This window comes from Apis laboriosa, unplaced genomic scaffold (genome assembly GCF_014066325.1).
Source record: "Apis laboriosa isolate Shangri-la unplaced genomic scaffold, ASM1406632v1 scaffold4_cov146, whole genome shotgun sequence".
NCBI classification, from domain to species: Eukaryota; Metazoa; Arthropoda; class Insecta; order Hymenoptera; family Apidae; genus Apis; species Apis laboriosa.
Window position 1 is genome coordinate 6,325,358 of NW_025223501.1, and position 19,882 is coordinate 6,345,239.

The following is a 19,882-nucleotide window of genomic DNA, read 5'->3' on the forward strand; positions in this document are numbered from 1 at the left end:
TAAATATTGCTTCGAATTATTCAATATTATAAATATATTACGAATGTATTTAATTAATAATTAAAATCAAAAATGAAAACAATCTTTGCAGTTCGAATATGTAAATTAACGTTAAAAAAAATTGCATCAATATAGCATCAATATAGTATGATTTATCGTATCATTTAATGTTCATTGCGATATAATGTATATACATATATATTACATAATTATTATTATAAATTAATATAAATTTTTACATATAGGAATAAGTATATAGTATGTATATACTAGTAATATAACTATCTGTATCTAACTGAATAGAAGAAAATGGTACTTTATTAATATATTTACATCGAAACGCGATAAAAAAATATTTTTATAAATGTTGCATCGTGTAAATATTCATATAATATAATTTTTTACTTTCGTTTCGTATAAATATAAATTAAATTAAAATTGGTCATAAATTTCTCGTAAAATATCATCATTTCACAAATAATTGTGAAAATTTCCAATTTCTTCTGATTTAGATTAAATAAAATAGTTTCTCTATTTTTTTTTTACTTCAATTTCTAACTTATGCGATAGCTATTATATATATATATATATATTACTAAATTTATATATATTATTAAATTTAACATTTTTGAGCAATGCGACTAGTTAACTTTTAAGTACGGAAATTTATTATCATATTGTACTTATCGTTGGTATTCGATTAATTCGTTAATTTGTACATATACTCACATATATATCTTTAAATGTTCATACAACCGTTAATTCTTTGTCACTTTGTTTTTGAGGATTCGCAGTTTTTGGATTGTTCCATGGTTGAATCTCAGTGCTGCCAAATATGATAAAAATTAAATTTCCTAAAATATAAATTGCGGCGGACAAATAAAACACTATGTTCCATTGGGTAACGTTTTTCTGTAAAAATATATTACCGTTATATTAATATAATTATCTAATTTGTTAATAACTTAACTTAAAGAAAATCAACTCGATTAATAATATACCTTTTGCGTTACGATGAGGCCGCAAACCATTGGTGCAATTATCGCGACGATGGATGCGATACAATTGGTGATAGACATCATTCTACCGGCGAAATTCGGACTTAGATCGATGTGATTAATTTGAAATCCGCATAGAGAACCAGCGTTTAACCCTACAGCTATCACAAGAATAATTACAGCCACTTTGTGATCCTGCACCGACATCGCTGCAAGACAAATCAACGCTATCGCTGGTCCCCAGTGTGCGATTGTGTTGCAAACTTTTCTAATTATTCCTGCCGAGATACCCTTCTTTAAAGCATAATCGGCCAGCCAGCATACCGGAAAACTTAAGATCCACATCACTAAATAGGGAAGCGCCGATATCATACCATTCTGAAAAAAAAAGAAAGATAAAAAGATATATGAATATATATATATGTATGTATATAGAAAATATATAAATATATAAAAAATCTGATTTTCAATTTTCTTTTTTCTTTTCCCTGATATTACATTATCTATACCATCTTTATTCCATCAATCGATTTCCAATTTTGAAATTTGATGCTACATTACCCGATGTAGGTAACTTGTTCGATGTACAAAGCTTGCTCATCAGATCAATTACGAGTAACATTATACGAGTAACATTATAAATACAATTAATTCTTATATATATAGATATTAAGTATAAGATAATGTTTTTCGACTATAAAAACCGTATATTTTTATATCAATAATTATCAAATTACGCGAAAGAAAAAAATTAAAAAAAAAATGGTGTCAAGTTTAATCATAACAATCATTTTTTTTTAAAATTTTAAATTGTTCAATTTTATAAAAATAAGTTCGTATATCTTTGTTTCAAAGTAAATTTCTTTCCATTCTTCTATTTTTCTAATTGATATAATCTTTCTATTGTTTCAATTGATATAAAATATATAAAATGTGATACATGGATAAGATAAGTAACGAATACGACGAATAAGCTATACATTCACTTTTCTTCATCTCGTTTTTTCGATAATATTCGTTATATTCTATTACTAAAAACAATTTGATAAAAAAGCACTGAAATAATTTTCTTATCATAAGAATATAATCTTTTCGATGGTCGAATGTTTAAATTTAATAAAATTAAATTAATCAAAGATAAAATAAATTTTTGCTTACATCTACCAAATTATATTCCAAAACGTCATTCATATAAGTTGGTAATTCCGTGATAAGGGTCCAATAACCCCAATTTTGTCCGCAATGCACAATTATTAGAGCCCACATCGGCACCGATGTGAAAATAGCTTTCCACGGTGTTTTCATTGCCTTTAATAATAAATCATAATCAAAACATAAAACGATAAATAATTATATAAAGTATAGATACATACATTGTTATATTATATTTTATAGACGATTTCTTTCTTTTTTTCGATCATTGAAACGAGAGATAAAAGAAATAAATTCTTACCGTTTCGTTGCTCGGTTTTTCTTTTTCCTCGCTACTTTTTAAACTGTTTTCGATATATCGCCTTTCTCTCTCCGATATTCGCGAATGCTTAGAAGGACTGTCCGAACCAAATACGAAGAATATAATGCCCCAAATCACGGCCAAAGCGCCAAATACGTAAAAAATAGATGGCCAGCCGGCACTCGATGATGCTAACAATCCAGAAATTGGAAAACAAATCACGGTACCGAATTGTGCACCGGCATAAGCAAGTGTTCCTAAAATTAAAAAAAAATATTAAGCGATATGTATAATTATGATAATTGTAATATGATAATAAATAATAAATAAATAGATAAATAGATAATAAATAAATATGATAATTATGATAATTGATAATTATGATAATTATGATTATGGATTATGATTCAATTGTGTACAATCGGCGAATGTTTTAGCGAAATTTTATGCAACGTGAATAAATTCTAATAACAAAATTGATTATTCGTCAAAATAACATATATTCTACGTATATCTTATTCTTAAACCAATATTTCAATATACAAATATTCGATAAATTCATTCATATTATTTTCTATACATAGTATGAAAATAATATTTATTCAATATCGATGTTGTCTTAAAAATTTAAAAATTCGTGCATTTTATGAGAAATATTTCAAAATGTGATGTAAAAACTTTCGAATATAACTTAAAATTAACTATTTTTCGATTAGAAATACGAATACGAATAAACTATTAATAGATGATTACTCTATGTGCGAAAAATAAGGAAAAAAAATATGGAATAAAATTTTATCGCTTAAACATTTGTTTCCGGGAAAATTTCGAAAGGAATATGCATAAGCGATGGATTCTCAAGTTCCATTGTCTTTTTTTTTTTTGTTCGAAAATGAATAAACCTCGAATGAAAAAATTGCATTCCATATTTTTCATTAATTTTTTTCACACGGTATCATTCACTATCCGATCATATCATCAGAATATATGTACACGTATGCGTATATATCCTGTATCTTATATAAATACAAAGAAGGTTAATATTCAAAATTCAAATTCTCAACATGTACGGTAAATTATAGATTTACCACACGTGTCGAAATAGAGGTTATGGAATCGCCGTTCATCCAAGGGTACGCGTATTCGATATTCAGGGATAATTCTTTGTAGCTTCTTCCTCGCTTAATTCGAAGTACGAGTATGACATAATTACGAAAGGAATAGTGGGGAAGAATAGGAAGGTCGTAAACCAAGTAAAGTTATGTTGTAAACTTAAGCGATACGATCGATTAGTGGAATAAAATTCAAGGTCGAAAAAAATGTATACTATATCACGTTAAAATCATACTTGTACGATGACTATGAACGAATCTACATTTAAGTACCTCGTGTTGTCTCATTATACACGCGATAAATGAATTTTGCATGTCTTTTGGTAAATACATGCAAATCGTTCCGATTTACACTTGCTGCACAAACACGAATGCATCTCGAACGAATCGATCGATCGATATTCGCTACCGTTTCTTCCCGTTGAACGATATATCGAATAAATATCATATATATCGATAAATATTAAATATTAAAACTTGCTGGAGAAGCAAAGCAAAAAATTGACGCGAAATGAAAAATTAACATACATATACGTTACGTGATATAAATTACATTCAAATTGAACACTCAAATTAATGCAACGATGGTTAATAAATAATTAATAAATAGTTAATTGGATTGAAGAAATATAAAAAGTTTGAAAATATGGAAAATAAAATTAATAAAAGGATATTATTAAGTATTCTCACCGAGTCGTGCCCGTTCAGTCGGTGGTGCCCACTTAGAAAGAAGGGTGTGTATACTCGGTAACAGGCAACTCTGAGAAAGTCCCATGCCTACCCTACAAGCACAGACAGCCAAATAACCACCGTAATGGGCAAGAGTTGGTGTCAAAATATTCAAGATTCCGCAAAGTAGCAGTCCGAAACTCAATAATTTTTGAGCACTCCAAAATGCCGCTATATAACCACTTGGTATTTGCATGATCGTATAGCCCCAAAAAAAAGAGGAGAGTATTGTTGCACTTTCGGTTGACGACCAATTGTAAACCTAATTACACACGATAAAAACGATTTTTATTACAAATGTTCGTAAATGGAAATCTCTAAAATAATCAGATCTCAAGATAATAGAAATAGACCGTTTTGTTTTCATTAAATTTTTTTTTTCTCTCTATCACTACGTCACCACGTTCGTGTGCGTGCTCGTATAAATTATTTTGATTTAAATATCGTAAAATCGTTTACAACAATGAATGATTCGAACTCATTCCAACTGACCTATTGTAAAAAAACTTGATACACGGAGATTTTGAAAATATTTTATTTTTAAATATCCATTGTTTTTTTTAATTTACTTTTGAAAAGAAAAGGTAACGGATAAACAAAAATATATAAGGTATAATGATAAGTAATGATAATACGTAAATAATACGGTTCGTTATAAATATTGTTAAAACTTTATCAGTTTCATTGCATAATAATATATACAGTAATGTGATAATAAAACACACATATATTATATAATGTGGTAACTGGATGTGCTTCTATCATTCTATATTTCGTACGTTATTCGATAATTTATGTTACATTACCAAACGCGTATACGGAAATATCGAGTATTGAATATCCATTGTGTATATTATATGAATGGAAAATATGGATATAGAAGGAAGATAGATTATTAATAAAGGATAGATTATACCGTAATGGTAAGTATATTTTCTTTAGAATTCTTTTGTTATCGGACTATATAAGTAAGATAAGTCCTAGGTAAGATCAAGTTGCAATAATTCTCATCAATCATATCGTTTCAGATTCATTGTGTAAATTCACCATTGATTCATCAAAAATTATATTAATATATTTTTCACTAGGTCGACCGAGATATTGTTTGATCCGTATTTATCAAAAGAGATAATATTGTTATTTGTTATTGTTGAAAAATTTTACTTGCCATAATAATATTATTTTATCATATTTTATTTTATTTTATTATATATCATATGTTATATATCATTTTTATTAAATTCACTATTTTAAATTCAACTACTGATATATAAATAATTATTAAGTTAAATACGAAGAATTGTTTTTTCGTGTAAAATTTTCTTTTTATGGGAAATAAGTCGAATGATTCATTTTGTCCTATATCCACATATACCGCTTACATTCGTAACGTTATATAACATACGAGCAAATAGTATTACCAAAGTCGTTAAGTTTATCTAGATATTTTTACAATACACTACTAAATGTATTATTACAGAAGAATTTTTTGAAATTTTTATGGAAAATGATTATTTTCTTCAATATTTTGATATATCGTTACCATTTATTACATATATATAAACAAGTTTTCTCTCTTTTATTAAATTATTATAAAAACAACAACTCATCATTGATATATTTATATCAAATCATGTAAAGATGACATAACATATATTTGGTACCATCGTATCTATTTAAAAATCGAAATCAATAATGTATTTAAAAAAAAAATTTTTAATATTTATTTACTGTTTTCTCTTCTCTTTTCTTCTTTTTTTCTTTTTCTTTAATAGATATTATTCCATATATATCTTTCTAAATTAATATTAATATAAATATGTCTGGTGGAAAATTTCTCTATCCAATTATCCAAGTATAGTATCTGTTTTTCCTTGACAATAATTTTTATAATTCATTTCATAATTCAAAGATTGCGTATTCAATGGAAATATACTTCGTATATATGTAGAGACGAATATCTATGCAATATATATACATAAATATTTTCATTTATTTATCACTCAAAGTTCATCACTTAATTCTAAAATAACGCAATTAAGTACTAATAATATTCAACATCTATTATACAAATTTAAAGAAGATTAAGCGTTTCGTAAGACTTATTACACACATACCGATATCTAGATATACATTAGATTTATTCTTTAAACATTCATTTACATAAGAGATCAATATTTTTATTTATTAAATTTAATAATTTATAAGAGACTATATTTCAATTTTAATTTCATAAAATTTCTCCATTTTTTTCTTACAATTCGATCTTAATGAAAATAAGTAAAAAATATCGATTGTTTTAATAAAGTTATTATTATCGTGTTGCCTACAAATTACAAATTTTTTATAGTAATTTAAAAAAAATATATATATGCAAATAAGATATATATAAAAAAAAAGTCTTGTGACTATCTCTCTAAAAATATAATTACTTATGCCAGAAAAAAATAAATTTTAAATTAATGTTGCTAGTTTCGATAACAGTTATGCGATATATATAACAAAAAATGAATATGTCGCTTTTTTAAAAAGTATTTCTCATCCTCTAGAAATTCATTAATAATTTTATTTTATTTTTATTCTTTAAAATAATTTAAGATATTTCATTATTAACATTGTTCGATTGTTCTTTTTCATCGCATTTGAATATTAGAATATAAAGTTGATTTAGTAAGTTGTTAATTTTATCGTTAATTACTTATTGTTAGTCGGCAATGAAGAGATATTTAATGAAAATTTAGTATCTTAGAATTTTTACTACTTATGCCGAATGTATACGAAAACTTAACTGAAATTTAAATATAAATTATTATATGATTTAATATACAAGTTACCTCGAATTGATAACTATTGGACTCGTTCTGTGTCATTGGCACAATAGCTACCGACATGCTCACTCGAAGAGAATATCCTATCACCATCCCTAAGAAATGCAGAAAAACTTGCAAATGTCTGATTCCAAGTTTACCTGAAATAACACAATTTTTATTTTTCTTTTTTTTTTTTAACATACATTCTATATATCGTAAGCATTATAAAATAAAAATTAATATTNAAAGGTTATTTAATAAATTATCTCTAATATTGCAACATAGAAAAAACACGATAAATATAGATAATTAGATAACACTATAATAAAGACTTGAATAAAAATCAACGATACATAATAAGATTCGATAATTAAATTTAATATCGAAAAAAATTTAATTAGTACAGCAGGGTTTGATAAATTTTCCTCTTTCTTCCCAGCAATTTCAATTTCTTTGATAATTTAAGAAAATGTATAATGTAAAGCATTGACATATTTTTTTTTATTAAAAACCCGATAACCAATTTTTAAATAATATAAATATAACGCATATTGTTAATTTTTGTTATCTTTTAAATTGTTTTGAAATTCTTATATCTTTCTACGGAATATATAAACAAAATCATTACACCAGTTAAATATTTTTACGAGTTAAATTAATATTAATAAATTGCTCGTTATATTTTATAAATTTCTTTTCAGTTTTTTGTATTTTATTTTATTTTTTGCATTTTTATATTTTCAGTTATTTGTATATAATATAGTTTTAAAAAGATATATAAAATAATAATAAAATGAAAACTATATTTCTTAATTTAATTATAAAAAATAAAGGATAAAATTAAATTTGAACAATCTTTTAAACAGAGATTAATAATAATAAATGTTTTACGATTGTATAAGAATATTATTACAGATAAAATAGATGTTTAACATCAAGTACATCAATCATACGTTATATTTTTAAAATTTCATTGACAAAAAAATATCATTTGATGTTATATTTTTATAATTATATATAATATAAAAATAATATTTTTATTATAATTTTAATTGCTTTTACAAAATATAAATTATTAACTTTCTTCTTCTTTCTCAATTATTACAATTATTAATTATCAATTACAATTACAATTATTAATTATCAATTCAAAACGACAAATCCAAAATATAAATAATTTATAAACTTTACTGAAAAATAAACAAATATATGTACACTAAATTATAATTATTCAAATAATACTTAATACAAGTCAGATTTCACTGTTTTTAAAATTCACTATTTCAAAAACATTATTTACCAATAATTTCAAAAACATTAATTTTAAATAAAAAAAAAAATATTATTTACCAATAATATTTGTTGTCTCTTTTTGTACATTCTGGACGAGTTCCTCGTTCTTCATGGCTGTAATTTCCAATACTATCAAACACAGACTGTTCAAATTCTAATCTGTTACTCGATGATACTTATATCGAACATATCTACTCCCCGCCTACTGTCTGCAACCTCTCTTTTTCCTTTACAAATCTATCCTACTTCTTCGCAATTAGTTTCGAATGTTTGCTTCGTCGGAGTTTGAAAGAAAACTGAAGTGACATGTCTCGTACAAACAAAAAAGATAATCAACAATTTTATTGAATTACACTTGACTTGTGATAACGATTATGGAATGTTTGGGCAGAAATAATATATTCAAAAATCTTTTTTTTTTTTTTTTTTTTAAAGACAACTTAAATTATCATTCAATTATTTTTTTCAATAATAATACACGAATGTATCTAAAATGATATTTATTGTATTATTATATTTTATGTATGTACATATAAAATTATATAGAAATAATATTGTTATTTACAATATTTATTAAAAATGTTCAAAAATTTTCATTTACATGTCATTTACAGTATAAAGTTTCAATTGATTTATATACAAAATTATCATTTTCTTTATGTATAAAACGGTTTATGAATATACTTTTTTCAATATACTTATACTTGTACTTATACTCAATATACTTTATAGCTAATGTCTTAAGATAATAATATTTTATAATATCTAATTAGATTTTTATATTACAACTATATATATCGTAATTATCATGTTTATTAAATTATATACAAATATGTATATTTTTAAGTCATTTGTATATTATTTAAAATTATTTTAAACTTAAACTTAAAACTTACATAAAATTTTATTTTATTCCAATCTACATTATATTTTATATATCTATATAGAAATATATCTCTACATATGTAAAATTTTAACAGAAATACATTATCTTACATCTCGTATTTTACATTTTAAGCTTCTTTTTTAAAGATCTATTGCAATTAGTTGTATTACTTGTATTTGAACATTCATCTTTATCAGGTATTTTCTCCGGTGTTGGACATAAACCTAATTCAGGCAATCTGAAAGATATAAAAGAAAAATATAGATATTTAATTTTACATATAAGCTCATATAAAATTTCAATGTGTTTATTTTCCTTAATAAGTAATTAAATTTAAAAAAAATCAAATATTAAATATGATTTTTTTTGTTATATAATTTTAATTTTAATCTATATTTATAATTACCACATTATATTGATATTTATAAAGTAATTTAATATTACTTTTATCATTGTAATAATTTTATCTTTTTTAAATTTAATAATTATAATAATTAAAGAAAAAAATATTTATAAATATTATTTCATACTTCTATAAAATTTTCTATTATTTGAAAAATATTTTTTATAAATTAATGAAAAATACTGCTTGTATTATTTTTATTTTTATATAAATTATAAATATTATTAATCCTATTTATAATTTTTATTATTTAAAAATTTCAGGAATCAGGAACCAGAAAAGACATTGACTAATCTTTTTTTTATCATAAATATTTTATCATAATTTTATCATATATAAAATAATGATAATTATATTCTGATGAATTAAATTTTTTAATAAATTTTTGAAATTTAATCGATCTAACTTTTAAAATTAAGCAATTACATAATATTAAAATAATTTCTACTTACGTTATATTTTCATTTTGTTTTTGTGTTTTACAATTTTCTTTTTGTTGACTTGTTTGCATATTATTAAATTTTTGTACTTGTGTCCAATATCCACTTTTCAAAGTATTTTGTGTCGGAGGAGCAATTCCATTTTTTTCATAATACTTTTTCAAATCAACTGTAACACTTTTTGTACAATTATATGTTTTATATATTCCAACCAGATAGTCCGCAAGTTCAAACATATTAGATCTTAAAGATATAATTATAAATTGTGCATTTTTTGTTCTTTCCTTGATATAATTTCCAACAATTGAAACATTTTTAAAATCTAAGGCAGCATCTATCTCATCCATAAAGTATAAAGGGGTCGGTTTATAATGATGTAATGCAAATACAAGAGCTAAAGAACTCAATGTCTTTTCACCACCGCTAAGATTACAAATATTTTTCCAAGATTTTTTGGGAGGTCTTACGCTAAAAGCAATTCCTTCGCTAAAAGGATCTAAGGAGTCGACCAATTCTAATTCAGCATCACCTCCTAATGTAATCATTTGATACATCTCTTTCAATTTGTCAGTAATGATAGTAAAACCTGCAAGAAATTCTTGTATTTTACGACGTCTTGTCGTTTCATAAATATCTCTTATTCTATTGCGTTCAATCGTTATCTTTTCTACATCGGTAACACGTTGTAAATATAATGCATCTTTTTCTTTATATTCTGCGATAAGTTGCATATTCGGAACTTCGGTAGGTAATCTTTTCTTAATTTTCTGCAAATTACCTATAAGAACATTTTCATCCAATTCATTAAGTTCCTCTTCTCTTAATTCTTTCAATTCTTCGATACTTTCACCGGGTATTACTTGAAGTTTTAAATCATTTATTCTTTTTGTATAATCTAGACATTTTTGTTTCAATTTTTTAATTAAACTTTTATATTCGTCTAATTTCTGATCAAGATCTATTTTAATTGTCTTTATTTTATTCTCTCTAGCCTGTAAATCATTTAATTCTTCTTTGAGAGATGACACAGCTTCATCTCTTTCCGAAAGAGCTTCCGTAAGTTCATCGAGTTTTTTTAAATATTCCTTTCCCTGTACTTCTAAATCTTGTTTTTCCTTTTGAAAATTACGAAGCTTTTCTTCACTAGTATGTATATCATTTTCTAAACAAACTATTCGTTGTTCGATTTTTTTAACATTTCTCTCAGCTGTTTTAATAGCAACTTGGAATTTACATATTTCAGCTTTAGTCGCATCAATTAATTTACATAGTTCAGCCACTTTTTTTTGCTGACTTTTAACAGAGTTTCCTGATAATGTTTCTATTTCTTTATTAATCCGAATTACTTGATCTTCGATATTTTTTGAATTTTCTTGCACTTTTTCCAGAGTATTTTTAGCAGTGTTCATCGCATCTTTTAATTGTTCAACTTTTTGCGGGTTCGATACTGAATTTACAGTTTTTTTTTCTTGAACTTTAATTTGCCCCAACAATGAAGGTTTTTGTTCCTCCAATGTTCTCAATTCAATATTTAATTTTTCCTTATTAATTTTCATATTCCTTAAATCTACGTTTAAATTATGAATCTGATTTTCCAGAGACTGAGATCTAATTTTAAACTGATTGCACTCTTCGTAAGTTTTATTCAAATTTGATTGTAATATTTCTATATCTATCGAAGAAAGTTCGTTTTTCAAAATTTGTTGTCCTATTCTCCCTCTTAACACTGTTCTCCCACCTCCACTCATTGTGCCCGATAATTCGATTAATTCACCTTTTAATGTAACTACTCTGAAACGTTTATGACCATATGCGATTCGTGTTGCTTGATCTAAATTATCTGCTACTAATGTATCTTGTAATCCATAATAAAATGCCGGTAATACTCTTTCGTCTTCTACGCGTATAAGATCAAAAAGTCTTGGAACATTTTCAGGAGTTTGTATCTTTTGTTTACACTTTGATAAAAAACGTTGTTGTTTTTCTAGAGGTATAAACGTTGCACGCCCAATATCATTTTGTCGAAGAAATGTTATACACATTTGTGCAGTTGTTACGGTATCTACTACAATGTTATCTAGAGGACCACATGCTGTTGAAACTGCAATATCATATTTGACATCTATAGCACCAAGATCACCCTATACATGTTAAAAAAATGGATTTTATGAAATTTTATGTAATAATACTTATACATATTTCTATTATTATACGAATATTATAAAATATTATATATATTATATACTAAAAAAAAAAAAAAAAAAAAAGAAATATATAAAAAAATAATAATTTATTAATTACATATTTAAAATAAATATATTTATCAAATAGCATTTACAACGATAAATACTTTAATATAATATGATCGATTTATACAAAGTATAGAAATAATTTTATTAACAATTTTATTATATAAAAAACACAACAATTAATAAAAAAATTTACATACCAATCTTCCAAAAATACCAGGAATTCTACCTTCGCTTTTCTCCTTCATTAAACTATCTATTATTTTGTTTCTTGATTTATTTGCTTGCATAGCGATCTTTTGTTCCTCGAATGAAATTTTCATCTTTTTTAATTCCGAAGTTATTTCAATCTCCTTTGTTTTCACTATTCTCAATTCTTTTTCCGCCGCTGTTAATTCTTGTTCATTATGAGAAATTTTATTTTTCAAATTTTGCAACTCTTCGTTTCGCGTCATTAAATTATCTGTTGTTAATTTTAAAGAATGTTTTAATTTTTCTAATTTTTCTTTTTCAGTTGATTCTATGGAAATATATAGTTCCAACTCGGATTGAGCAATATCAAACGCTGCTCGGGCTTCATCAACATCCTTTCTTAAAATTATCAATTCATTTTCAAGTACGGAACGTTGATCCAACAATGGTTTAGTCTTTTTACTTAATTCAACCATCAATTTTTCTAATATTATTTCTTCTTTTTCTTTATTTTTTATACGATCATCAACAAGTTTTTCATATTCTTGAATGTCTTTTGTATTTTTTTCTGGTACTTTATATAATTCTTCCAATTTAGATTTTTCCTATAAAGTATATTTAATTATTAACTTGTTAGAATTAATAAAATATATCTTAACTTTTTTTTAAAAATAAATAAAATAAATTTTACTGTTTTTAAAGATGCAATATTAGCTTTTCGTCTTTTATTTGTTTCTACTAATTCTGCATGAAGTGACTCATCGTGTTTTCGTATTTTATCAAATTTTGTTGTAATTTCATCCTTTTCTTTTTGTAAGCTATCCCATATTTTATTTTTCTCTGCGATCACTTTGTTTTTTTCTTCTTTATCATTATGAATTTCTTTCATTTTGTTTTTAAGTTCTGACAAATCTTTATCCAATTCGGTAATTTTATTTTCCTGTTGTGAAACTTCTTTTGTTGTTTCAAATCTGAAATAAAAATTTTTCCTCAAATAACTCAAATAATAGAGTTTAATAAAATTTAAAAAATAAATGGATTACCTTTGATAAGAATAAAGTTGATGTTGTAATTTTGTAATTGTATTTTCTAATTGCAAGTATCGAATAGCTTCTTGCATAGGTTCCTCTAAAGCTGCTCTTTCTTTTTCAACAATTTTAAGACGATTTAACTTTTCTATTCTATATTCCGATAAAAGTTCTATCTTATTTGATAATTTTTCTAATGGTTCTTTGTAACGAACTGTTCCAATTATATCTTCTAAAAATTCAAGCATACCAGTATCATTTTCATGTTGAGCCTTAGGTTTCATCATTGCTATTTGTTCCACTTCTCCCTAATATTGTATATAATATTGTATAATATTGATATAATATTTATAAAATAATATAAAATTATAAGGGATTAACATTATTAAATATAATAAAATGCATACCTGTAAAATTAAAAAACGATTATGATCTAAATCTACACCGTAAAATCTCAAAATTTTTGCAATCTCTTTAAATTGCACTTTTTTCTTATTTAGTTCATAATATGATGAATTATCTTTAAATGCAGTTCGAGATATGACTATTTCACTATTTGGCACAATATCATACTCCATCTCTAACTGAAATATAATATTATCATTATTATATATTATTTATAATATTATTTATAATATTTAATAAAAAATAATTTATATAAATCATTTATTTTTTAATTAAAATATATCATACTTTATCAATTATTTGTTGGAAATATACAGATACTGTACAGCTATTAATATTTTGATGTTCACTTGAATTATGTATTAAAACTGATATCTTCTTAGATCGAATCTTAGAAGCTCTATAGCCAAATACAAATAACATTGAATCTATAACATTACTTTTACCACTACCATTTGGACCAACAATAGCTGAAAAACACTTTAAAAAGAAAAATTATTAAATATAATTTACAATTTTTATTAAAAATTTTATCAAAAATCATTTAATTTTTACCTGATGAAATGGACCAATAACTTGTGTACCTCCATAACTTTTAAAATTTTGATTAACAATCTTAGTAATCATTAATCTAGGACCATTGATATCAATTTTATTATTTTCTTTAAGAGGCGGTGGTATATATATATCATCATCTATTCTTATTCCACCTTCTTCGTCCTCTATATATAAATCATTTTCTTTATCAATCTCCATATCTGTATCAGGAATACTCATAATGATATAATTTTCTTCAACTGTTATTTCATCCACAATACAGAATCCATATAAAAATCTATAAGCTTATATTATAGAATATAATCATTATTATATAAAGGTTATGTACACAAATCAACATTTTAAAAAACAGAAATATATATTATATGGGGAATCATATAATTCTTACAAATTACTAATATAATCGAAGTAATTAAATATGAATCAAGAAAATAAAATGAAAAATAATTTATATATATATATATATATATATATTATTTCAATTCGGTAACTTACGTTTAACGTTTCCATGGAAATTACAAATACACTCATATAAAATTTTAATTCATATTAAAATATATACATTTCACTATTATTTTCTTAACTATGTATATATATGTATATATGTATATTTATATTTATTTAGAAGAAAATGATAAATAATTGCATATAAAAGAAACGAAATAAGAGGACGCCAATTCAAATTTAAATTCTAACGTATGCTAAATTGCCAATAGCAACATGATAATTTTTATTTATAATAAAGAGAAAATATTTATATTTAAAATAATTAAAATTATAAAAAAATATTATAAATGTAAATATGTAATTTAAATTGAATTTAAAATATAATTTTAATTGCAAAATTTTCATATAAAATATTTGACTTGTTTTGTATTTACCTTAATACATTTCGAAAGTAATGATGAATCTATAATTTTTGTGAATGTGAAATTATAAAAAATTTATCAATGCATATTACATATATATCATTACATATAACATTATTTCTAAAGAAATATCTATTTTCTGTAAAAATCTATTTAATAATATTTATTATGTTTCTTTTAGTGAACTCATAGATAATAAATATAACAATGGATATTATATGAATAATAATTACACATTTATATAAAAATAATTAAGATTAATGAAATTTCAATTCATGAATAGATTGGAATAAAAAGTATCTATATATCATTTTTGCATATAAAATATAATTTTTTTAAAAATTTTCTTAAAAATTATTGTATTTTATCATGCATAAATTTAGTGGGTTTTTTTTTTAATAAAATAAAATATAAAATTGATTTTATATTTTTTTTTTCTTTTATTTATATTAAAGATAAAACTGTATAGTATACATATGTATCTATTTAATATTTCTTAATATATATTTTCAAAATAGATTTTTATAATATCTAATATAATATTTTAAATATAATATGTAATACATTAGAAATATTAATATTCATATTATATATATTAAGATAATATTGAATTATATACCTGTATATTCCAATGTAATAAATAATTATTTATATTGTATTATAAAATTTCAAGTATAAAAACTATATACATTAATTTTATCGTTCATACATATATATAAATATAATTTATTAATAGTACATTAATAGTAAATAATATTTTTACATCAATAATTATTAATTATATATAATGTGATAAACAAGGTATTATATTAAAGAAAAGATTCGTTTTGCAACAGACTCCGTGGCGCAACGGTAGCGCGTCTGACTCCAGATCAGAAGGTTGCGTGTTCAAATCACGTCGGGGTCAAATTTTTACTGTTTTTTTATTTTTTATTTCTTTAAAAAATTTATTTTTTAAAATATTGAAATTAATATGTATTTCAATTAAAACACAAATAAATAAATTAAATGTGATAAATAATAAAATAATTATATATATAAATCTACAAATAAACTAAACATAATCAGTGTTTGTTTACATTTAATGCTGTGAATATATATCATATAAAATTCACTATAAAAATTTTAAAATAAATTTAAATTGATAATTGACAATAAAATTAGTTGACTATTCTTTTAGAATATTAAGCATATGTTTATGAATTTGTATAAATAAATTTTGTTTGTTTTATACAAATAAACGCAAATAAAGTTAAAAAAAAAAAACTAACTAGATATTTTTCTTTTTATCATATAATTAATCACATGTCAAATTTCACAAAATCAAAAGAAATGGGTAAAGAAATTGATTCCGATAATACCAAAAAGAGAAGAAAATCAGTTAGTGGAAATTCTGGTATATCTTTGAAAGATGGAGATACATATAAGGTAAAGAAATTATAAATAATAATTTATCTAAGTTTTAAAGTATCTATTTTTTTATATTTAGGTTATAATTAGTTATGAAGAGAAAGAAGCTATGGAACGTTTGCCAGAAAGTGATTCTGAGAGTTTTTTATCTACTTGCGATAATATACGTAGAGCTATGAATAAAATTGCAAAGTTAAAAACTAGTGGAGATACAAATGTTTGTATATTAATTAAAAAAAATAAATTCAGATATTGAATTTTTTTGAAAAATTAAATATAATTTGAAAAGTTTAAATTTAATATTTTTTAGGCTAAAGACGAAATACGTGAACTTCAAATTCAAACGTCATTAGCATTTATTGAACTTAAAAAATTAAATAGAATGGAAAAATTTCGTACAAAGTTTGCTAGAGATTCTCTTATATCTTCAAAAAGCAGTGTTGACAGTAGACATTTACATTTGCAAAACTTATTGTACGAAGTAATGCATTTAAAAAAGGAAGTTGTAAAATGTCTTCAGTTCAAGTAATTATTTTGTTTCTTTAAAATTTTTCATATATGATTTCCATTTAATTTATATGATATATAATATATATTATTGTATAGATCTAAAGATGAATTAATACAACTTGTATCGGAAGAAGAATTTTATAAGGAAGCACCTGAAAATATTTCTAGACCGGTAGGAAATAGATTTTTAAGATAGATTATAGCTAAGTTTGTTTATATTATAAGTGAAAATTTATAAGTGAATATTATAAGTGAAAATTTTTAGGAAATAACAAAACATAATCCTCATCAATTAAGATTGGCACGTCTTGAATGGGAATTGACACAAAGAAAACAATTAGCTGCATTATGCGATGAATTGACAGAAAACAAGAAGGCAGTAGCATCAAGTATTGCATTGAAACAGACTCGACTTGATAACCTTGCACCACAACTTCACTCAATATTAGAAGTATTTTTAATATTTTTAAAAGATTATAGTTTATTATTATCATAATTCATATTGTAATTAATCAATTTTTCTTTGTAAGGCAAGTAAGCCATTACAAGAGAGTCTTGGTTTGCTACTGGATAAAGTTAGACAAGAACATAATAAAGCAACATTACTTGCATCACCTCTATATGTTCTTTATGCAAAGGCATCTGCATATAGAGATGCATATGGTATTATATTTTTCTTATTTTAAATATAAAAGATTTATATATATTTTTTAATTTATTTTCATATTATCCTTTTCTCTAGATAATTCTATAATAGTGAAAGTAGAAGGTGATGAAGAAGAAGCAAAACGTGCAAATAATCAAGATGGATTACAAGAATCTGATTCAGATGCTGAAACCATTTCTGAAAATATCATAGAAGAAACACCTGTACACAAGAAAAGACATCATAGGTTATCTAGAGAAGCCAGACAGGAAGAGAAAAGAACAAAACTATTACAAAGACATCCTTTAAATGTGAAAATAATTATTAAATTAAAAAGTTAGTTATAAAAAAATTGATAACTAAAGTAAAACTATAAATAAAGTAAAACTAAACAATATTTTAAAACATTAATTTCTTTCAGATGAAACAAAATTGACATTACAATTTTATTATATGATGTTTCTGAAAGTTGTAACTGTAGAATCAAAACTAAAAACTGATGGTATTACAGGCATTGCTACAGGGTATATCACTTTTTATATATTACTAATATAAATTTTATTATTTTTAAAATTCTTTATTCAAATTTTATTTTAATAGAGATATGCTTGTGTCAGAATCAATTTTACGTGAATTATATCCAGGAGATTTAGGATTAGAAAGTCCAAATCCTGCTAATTACTATCAATTAAATCGACATAATTTGGGTCAATTTTCATCTCTTGGATTAGGAATACCATACAAATGGGCACAAAGAATGGCTGGATTGCACTTTATTTCGCCAGACGCTAGAGAACAAAAGGTATAAAATTTTTAATATGAAACTATAGTGATGACAATATAATACATTATAATAATAGTGATGACAATATAATAATTATAATAATTTATCAAATTATTTTAAAATAATTTATATATTATTATTATGCAGCTTACGAGTTGCGAAAAAACACAAGATAGCGTTGAATGTGTATTAAGAGAAATTAAAAGACGTGTAATAGCAAGATTAGAATTATGCACAGAAATTCGACAGTTAGAATGTGGAAATTTACCAATTTTTACCACTAATAATGATCTTCTACCACAAAAGCTTAATGCAATTTTACAAAAATTCTCAACAATTTCATGGAGTAATTATTGCAATAGCGTAAATCCCATTTTTCAAGAACAGGGATTAGTATCTTCATTGGATATATTTTATGAAGCTATACTTCGTCGAGGAAATAGTAAGATATTATAAAATCAATCTTTATATACATACATTTATTTTAGTAATTTATTTTAATAGTTTAATTTAATTTATATTTGTTTTCTTTTTCTTTCAGATGAATTAATTGCTAGAATAGCTATAAAACCAGATTATCCAAAAATAGCACCAATATTTAATATAAGTATAAATCCTACAGTACCTGCATCTATAGATATTTTAAGAGATATTGAAAGAGAGGTAAATGTTACGTGGATAAAACCACCAACATTATCAGCACAACTTCAACGATTGCGAGCATGCTTCGATATTTATTTGGAATCAGAAACTATTGTACCAAAAGAAAAAATTTTCTTTCATCCTGTAAAAGGTCGTACTCGTGCTAGACCATATAAATATTTAGAATTAGGAGGTGGAATTTTTATTCATCGTTAATTTAATACAATACAAAATAATAATATGAATACATTTTAGTAAATATATTTTAATATAAATATTTTCATTCTAATATAAATATTATTTATTTTTATTTATAATTATTAAAAATGCGCGAGAATCCAAAAAAAATAAATGGATCATGATATGTTCTTGAAATTATTTTCTAATCCGAAATTGTCAAAAATTTCGAAGCTATTTTTTTTTTTTTTTTTTTTTTTTTTTTNNNTTTTTTTTTTTTTTTTTTTT

The 19,882-nt window shown here is 23.6% G+C and overlaps 3 protein-coding genes and 1 non-coding gene across 10 annotated transcripts; 2 read left to right on the forward strand and 2 right to left on the reverse strand.

Annotated features, from left to right (window-relative positions):
* Nucleotides 1-501: 501 nt before the first annotated feature.
* On the reverse strand, nt 502-8,624 carry LOC122717040 (putative inorganic phosphate cotransporter). The gene is made up of 7 exons (XM_043940720.1): nt 8,453-8,624; nt 7,127-7,260; nt 4,254-4,554; nt 2,452-2,708; nt 2,157-2,306; nt 1,002-1,376; nt 502-912 (listed from the first exon to the last, which is right to left on the reverse strand). Exons 1-7 carry the CDS (start codon nt 8,505-8,507, stop codon nt 748-750), a joined length of 1,437 nt encoding a protein of 478 aa, XP_043796655.1. The 5' UTR covers nt 8,508-8,624; the 3' UTR covers nt 502-747.
* On the forward strand, nt 5,047-19,707 carry LOC122717038 (THO complex subunit 5 homolog). 4 transcript variants are annotated; one of them, XM_043940717.1, is made up of 12 exons: nt 5,048-5,215; nt 16,756-16,853; nt 16,915-17,052; nt 17,146-17,360; nt 17,442-17,517; nt 17,611-17,796; nt 17,876-18,008; nt 18,088-18,327; nt 18,413-18,515; nt 18,592-18,793; nt 18,923-19,217; nt 19,317-19,707. In XM_043940717.1, exons 2-12 carry the CDS (start codon nt 16,758-16,760, stop codon nt 19,631-19,633), a joined length of 2,001 nt encoding a protein of 666 aa, XP_043796652.1. In that variant the 5' UTR covers nt 5,048-5,215; nt 16,756-16,757; the 3' UTR covers nt 19,634-19,707. The 4 variants fall into 4 exon arrangements, with proteins under 4 accessions (XP_043796653.1, XP_043796652.1, XP_043796651.1 ...); XM_043940718.1 differs by lacking the exon at nt 16,756-16,853 and having other exon boundaries at nt 5,047-5,215; XM_043940716.1 differs by lacking the exon at nt 5,048-5,215 and having other exon boundaries at nt 16,664-16,853.
* Nucleotides 9,280-15,144, reverse strand: LOC122717037 (structural maintenance of chromosomes protein 4). 4 transcript variants are annotated; one of them, XM_043940712.1, is made up of 9 exons: nt 15,052-15,144; nt 14,554-14,840; nt 14,287-14,478; nt 14,001-14,177; nt 13,609-13,901; nt 13,257-13,536; nt 12,574-13,170; nt 10,137-12,265; nt 9,280-9,519 (listed from the first exon to the last, which is right to left on the reverse strand). In XM_043940712.1, exons 2-9 carry the CDS (start codon nt 14,773-14,775, stop codon nt 9,402-9,404), a joined length of 4,008 nt encoding a protein of 1,335 aa, XP_043796647.1. In that variant the 5' UTR covers nt 14,776-14,840; nt 15,052-15,144; the 3' UTR covers nt 9,280-9,401. The 4 variants fall into 4 exon arrangements, with proteins under 4 accessions (XP_043796647.1, XP_043796650.1, XP_043796649.1 ...); XM_043940715.1 differs by having other exon boundaries at nt 14,554-14,756; nt 15,052-15,119; XM_043940714.1 differs by having other exon boundaries at nt 14,554-14,833; nt 15,052-15,078.
* Trnaw-cca lies at nt 16,261-16,332 on the forward strand. Its single transcript has one exon. It is a non-coding gene; the product is annotated as a tRNA-Trp (tRNA).
* Nucleotides 19,708-19,882: the final 175 nt, after the last annotated feature.